Source organism: Pogoniulus pusillus, chromosome Z (assembly GCF_015220805.1).
Source record: "Pogoniulus pusillus isolate bPogPus1 chromosome Z, bPogPus1.pri, whole genome shotgun sequence".
NCBI classification, from domain to species: Eukaryota; Metazoa; Chordata; class Aves; order Piciformes; family Lybiidae; genus Pogoniulus; species Pogoniulus pusillus.
Window position 1 is genome coordinate 96424562 of NC_087309.1, and position 6799 is coordinate 96431360.

The 6799-nt window shown below is 34.3% G+C and overlaps 1 protein-coding gene across 1 annotated transcript in view; it reads left to right on the forward strand.

Annotated features, from left to right (window-relative positions):
* CEP120 (centrosomal protein 120) overlaps positions 1–5828 on the forward strand; it is a 45454-nt gene extending 39626 nt beyond the window's left edge. The window contains exons 20-21 of the mRNA XM_064176837.1: positions 2911–3056; positions 3768–5828. Coding sequence (XP_064032907.1) covers positions 2911–3056; positions 3768–4008 — 387 coding nt within the window. The 3' untranslated portion in view covers positions 4009–5828. The remainder of the gene's footprint in view (positions 1–2910; positions 3057–3767) is intronic.
* The last annotated feature ends 971 nt before the right edge of the window (positions 5829–6799 follow it).

Consider the following 6799-nt stretch of genomic DNA (forward strand, 5'->3'; position numbering starts at 1 on the left):
AAATGGCACCATTTTGATCACTGTGATGATATACAAAATTTACATAAGATTTGTCTATGAATTAATTCATTTTATATAATTAAAAATCAGCACACTTCACTTTTTATCAAGCAGTTCTTGTAAGTCATTTGCCATTTTCTTTTATTGATGAATTATTAGAATATGGGATTCTGTTGCTTTGCTGTGAGTGGTATACATAAAGCAAGCTTGTTGTTACACACCCTGCAAATTGTTCTGACATACTTTTAAAGGATTCAAAGGATAATGTTGGGAAAGCCACTTGAAATCTGAGTGCAAAGCGTGTAACATATTATACACAGGATCCATCATAAATGAATCTCAATAATGTCTTCTCACTTGCTTTCATGTCTTCTTTCCAAGTTGGACCATCTTAAACTGCTTGCTAAGGAAATCTTACCTCAGAAAATGTTTTGGATTTTTTTACTGATTTAATTCTATTTCACTTACATTCCAATATGCAGAATCATGACATGGCACACTGCAGAAATTCTTGACTTTCATTATTACAGCAGTAAAATTAATCTCATCTCTTCCCTTACCCATCCCAAAGAAGGAAATGCCAAATATTTGTCATGTTTGCATCACATTGTTAGTAATCAAATTAAATTCCTAGTCATATTTATCTGAAAGGAAGTGGCACTGAATGATAACTTGGAGACAGAATGTTCTGATAAGAGTTTTTCTCCTATTTGGAGAAAAGAAGAATTTAGCACTGTTTATTCAAACTTACTTTGCTACAAAGCTGTGGATGTTATCCTGAGCAGTGAGCATGTTCCCTGGTGACACTAATTTTTAAAAATATTTTCGTTGACACTTTCCTGGAGGAAAACATCAAAAGGAACAGGAAGTGAAAAAAAGATTCAGGAAAGCCTTGACTTTCCAACACCTCTTCTTGTCTTTTTCATCATTCTCACTTCTGTCCTTTCAGTTTTATTAAACATCACTATAGATGTTTATTAAGAAAAAAAAAAAAAGCCTAATGGTTCTCAAATTACTTCAGTAAGAGCTTAAAGGAACAAGGTACTAAACAAGTACCCTTCTGATCAGTAGGAAAGCATTGGAAATATTCTGTCTTCTTACTGATCTGACCAACCTTCAAACTTTGTTCTATTAACTTTTAGTATATGCACTTTATCTAATGTGTACTTTTTTTTCAGAGCTGTTTAAAATGCCTTTTTCTGTTCAGGTTGCTGTTATGATCATGTTGATAAACATCAGAAACCTGGATCATTGAGCTTCCATGCCTCAGTGACCTGTTTAGTTGTTATGAAACCTTTAGCCCTACTTGCTTCTCATGGCTAGGAAGGACACTGTTATGTGTGGCATCTACTGTTACCTTCTCCCTGTTCTGGAAATTATCAGTTGCTATCCTTTCTCTGGTCTTCTAAACTTGTTAGTAATCTGAGAGGGCTTTTTCTGAGAGCATGATTTTATGTTTGGTTGTAGGAAGTTTCTTTGGTGTGCTGGTTAGTTGTTGCTTCAGATTTTGCTGGTTGGTTGAGGACTTGTATTTGTAGTTTGTTTGTTAAATGGTTTGTTGTTTGGTTCGGGATTTTTAAGACTAGTCACTAGTGTGTGACTTTTCTACAAAAGCTGAATTTGTTCTTCCTGATTTACCCATATAACTGCTTTGGTTTTACAGGTTCAACCCATTTGGCCGCTGTAGAATTAAGTCCTGCTGATACTTCCTATATATTCCTAAGACTTCTGTTTAAAGAAAGAATAAAGTAAAAAATAGGGGAACAGTTATTCTTGTGGTATTAGCACCAGTTTTAGTGATGGATTACACCTCTAGTTGGTCTTGATACTCTGTATTTGAATTTTCCTAGTACTCTAGATAACTGAGAAAATTATCCACTGTCCATAGTGACCTGATATATTTCCTACATGTATTTGTATAGTCCTATTCTACTTCAGTCTAAGGCTGTTCTTCAGACCTATCCCATATTAAAAAGTAATCTTCTGCAGAGAATTCTTGATGGGGAATGAAAGACTGTCCTTATCTTTCTTGAGTGCTTTTTTATGTTTCCGTAATCTGTCAGCTGTAGACTCTTTGGTGGAATCCCTGCATCTGGTTTTATTGTTACTATATATCCTTTAACAAGTTGTTCTTCTGCCTTTCTGGCCTGTCTCACTGCAGTTCTATTATCTAACTTGTCTGGCTAGTGTACCAAATCTGGTATAAAAATAAAGTATTTTGGAGCTGTATATCTGCTATGATTTCTTGTCAAATACTCCTGCATTGCATTGCTTGTTCACATTAACAATTAGAATCCATTTTTATACCAGTTTCTTGCAAAATTCAGGTTTTCTTACCACTTCTTGATCATCAACAGAGAGTGAGGGCTTAAGATGCTGGGAATTGACATTCAGGAACCTATCAGGCTAGACTCTCCCAGATAGTTTTTTTGGTTGACTGAATAATGACTATGCTCACATGTCAAATGAAATTGCAAATAGAAAATTGGTTTCATTAAGAGTCAAATATTTCAGGTGAAAACAATGTCAAAATCGCAAAGACGACCTTGCACTTTATGGTATGTCTTGTGTGACCTCTAGCCTCCCTGTGTCTTGAGCAGTTCTGTGATTAAGTTTTACGTTTACCATTTGTGAGGGTTTGTAACATTTTTATTAATGGGAAGATATCTGTTACTTGGCTTCACCCTGTCCAGGCTGAAAAAGTTTACTGCAATTGTGGTAATTGCTGATGTTACTGCATTATGGATACCGAAACTAAAACCTTCCATTTAACTCCTGTGTTTCTACTACTGCTGAAGACTTAATTGTCATGATTTCATTCCTGAAAGTGTGCTCATGCCACTATAATTAGCACTTTTAGACCCAATCACATAGTCAGCTAAGTTACGTTTTCATTCCTTTCCATGTTAGCGTGAACAAGAAAATGCGATGGCTCACCTTAAAAAGCAGCAACAAGAGCTGGAGCACATGAGGTTGCGCTATTTGGCAGCAGAAGAAAAAGAGCTGGGGAAAACAGGCCGACAAGAGCTGGAGGATATCAGAAATGAACTTAACAGGTACAGAAGATTTTTTAAGAGTTTTGCTCTTTACCCTTCTTCTTTCCCGCTCCTTCTCTCCCTCTCTTGTTTGCCCCAAAATAGGAAAAGCTTCAGTTAAATCGATATTATAATTGTATATCAGTCCAATGAAAGAACACAGGTTTTAGTGCCCCTCAGGTGAAGATTGCACATTTAGAAAATGTGACAGTACTACAGTGTAAAAAAAAAATCCACATTTAAGGCCACTGGACCCTGTTTTTCATGTTATGGTCATAGTTGTACAACACCAGGGTTTTTTTTTCTATTTTAAGCTTTCCATTTGAAGGGTAACTTACATATTAAAAGAAAGAAGCATGTACCATCCATATTCTGAATACATTAAAATTTTAAATGTGCATAATGTTGTCCTCCAAAAGCTGTCTGCAGTAGTGTTCTGTATGTTGAGTTTTTTTAATTTGAATGCTGTTTGCAATATCATATTGCCCTTGGTAGCAGATATTGCAGTTATGTTGGTATATAGAAATGGTTTTGTTAGAATTTAAATTTATATTAACTTTTTCTCTTTTTTTCCTTGGTTTCCCTTAGAGAAAACATAATTAGTTAATTTTATATAAATTTATTTTATTAAATAATTCACCATGTAAATAGGCTAAAGTTTTAATATACAAATAATCAGACCTGTGTTTGATATAGCTTATCCTCTGATTTCTTCCATTTTATCAACATCAGGCTAAAGCAACAAGAAGAAGAGAGAAAGCAGCTGCAAAATGATAGAGATAATTCTGCTGGTAGAGTGGACAGTCTTCATTCTAAAAAATTAAATGAGGGCATAGATGATTATCTCTCTCGTCTGATAGAAGAGAGGGATATCCTGTTGAGAACAGGAGTATATAATCATGAAGACCATATTGTAAGTGAACTTGATCGCCAAATCAGAGAAGCTATTGCAAAAAGGAACATCACTGAGTAAAAGCACACAAACTTACGAAAAAGAGCCAAATTTGGGCAGAATGAGTGACTTCTATAAACTTGTACTACTTTGCAAAATATGCAAGGTCATGCTAATTTTGCACGCTTTTCCACCTGTCTTTGAAGTGTATTTGCAGTGTGTTAAGTGTGGTTTGAAGTTTTGTGGGGATAATGACTACTTTTTAATGGTTTTATACTTACATGTGTGTAAATATATTTATCTTGTGTACTTTTTTTAATACGTTTTCTACCTCTAACTAGGTTTATTTGTAATATTTTTAATATTCAGAGTTACCTGGTCAATACTGTCATAATTTCTTGCCACTTTTAGAAAGGATCTCATTAGATAGACTAGGGAAGATTGGCATTAGCTGTGTTTCCTGACAAAGCTCTTAGCTCTGAATCAAAGTGCAGCACAGATCAAATGCCACTTTTTTAGTATATCACAAAGTAATTATTTTGTGCTTCTAACTGTAGTTTACATAACTAAACTCTATAGTAAATGAGAGGAAGAAACTCTCAAACCTTAAAAACTGAAGTTGAATCAATTATTAAACTAACCTGTTGTCCAGGATAAAAATCTCTTCATTACCTAGAAGTTTTGCACATAAGCCTGTAAGGGTGAACTCTGGAGAGCAAATAGCTAGTTCAGACATCTACATGCATTCTCCTATCAATCCCTAATGAGGAGAGATACTTGAAGCATTAATTGAATGAATTTATACACCTCAAATTCTGAGCACATACATAAAATTAGAGCTTTTCTAAGTAAAGACGCTTTAATCAAGGCCTAACACTGTGCAGTTACTTAACATATTTCATAGCATGCTATATCATTACCTACTTAAATTGCATGTATGGTTTTCTTTGATTGGGGAAGTATGAGCATGGCAGTTTCAAAATCTTAACTGTTAGAAGATAAATTCACAAAAAAAGTTAGTTTCATAGCTGAAAATTGTGTTGGTTTCCAGCCTTCATTCTGTTTCAGTGAGTTTAAAGTTATTTGTGTGGATGTAGCTAATGCTTCTTTCTGTTCTTTCACTAGGGTTCTTTTGTCTGTCCTGTAAGCACAAATGTTTGTTTGAGTGTCAAGTACTGAAATCATCTTAGGATTTGTTTCTTGTAGGATAAACAAGGATAGCAGTGCAAAAGTTCTCCTTTTATTTTAATTTATTTTTTATTTTATGTAAAAATCAGTGAACTGATGGACATAGCTATATACATGTAGGCTTTGTAGGGTTTTTTGTTTTATTGTATCTGGCTTTGCCTTTAGGTGCATTAGTTTTCCTCCTTCCTTTCATGGCCATATCCCTTGTTAAATAAACTTTAATTTCGGCTCTTTAAAGTTTTTAAACAAGCTGTGTAAACAGAGGTCATATTATGAGAGGAATTATCACTTTGTAAGAACAGACTTTGTAAGAAATGTTGTTTTAATACTTGCACACTTGGTTGTATTTTTCCTCTGCTTAAGATGACTGCTAAAGCAAATAACACTTTCGTAAGTCCCATACGAACCCATTAAAAGTACCTCTACAGTATTTTTACATGATAGCTTTGTCATATAACTGCTGCATGATCATCTGCAATTATTGTGAATGGACCAGAGAGCTCCTATTTTGACAAGAAGTCTGGCCACGGTGGTTTTCTTGAAATGCTTGCTAGACGTGTAGTTTCTTCTTCAAACGCTGGAGGGTGCCTTAGACTTAAAGATCACGAAGATTGTGTTAACAGAATCTTCCCAACTGGCGACTTTTTTGAACCGGTATTCTTTCACTTCAGGTGTGCTACTTTCTTTAATAAAAAAATCAAATTTTAAGTAAATGCTAAAGAGTTTGTCTACCGTTTTTCCAGTGTATATATACGAACAAAAATTTTTTGTACTGTTTCTGGTAATATGACCGTCTTCTGTGTTTGAATTTATAAAATTGACAAGTTCATTTCCAAAGTTAATTGTCCTTTCCAGTTGAGTCTCTTCCACAGCTTGTAAAGACAACGACAGTTATGTTGCTGTGGATTTTGAAAAAAAAGTACTTGAGTGATGGGTTTTTTTCCTTAGGTCAAAGTACTGAGTAAAACAATATGTAAACCTTCTAAAAAGAAAAGCATTTATAAGCCTGATAATGTAAGCTATCTGTGTTCATTTTGTCAGTTGAAAGGTCAGTACTTAGAAACTAAGAAGCACACATTTTAATATTATTAACAAAACATTGTTTAGCATTTTTGTTTTGTTACAGTCATTACTCTTAGTGTCCACTGCATGTATTAGAATGAGAAAATTAATGACGCTTTACTGCCTCTGTCATTTTCTAGCGTGATTTGTCTGTGCTTTAGTGTCAAGCACTCTAGAAACAAAATCTATATTTGTAGTAGGAATCTGTAGCAGAGATGAGCTCAATATCACTCTTTTAAAGAGGAAAGAAAAACTGGGAGGGGTTTCCATTCCCCTTTTTATTGTCTTAAAAACCCCCAAAGAAAGAAAATCACACATTTTAAAGCTATTTAGTGAAAAGATCAAATACTGTTTTTTAAAAAAATTCAAAATCTAATACATTTTTTAATCTTAGCATTTCTTTTGCCACAAGAAGATTATTTGAAACATTTATGAGAGAATGAGCTTATTTTAATTTGCACAGCATAATAAGACTGACAGAAACTAAACCCATGTTTACAGGTTCAGTTCTGATTCCACACACCTTGGAAAAAGGAGAGGAGCAACATCTACACCCTCCTTGCATTCTGTCAAACTCCTGCTATCAATTTCAGTGCAGCTGATGGAATTATTTCAAAACAAG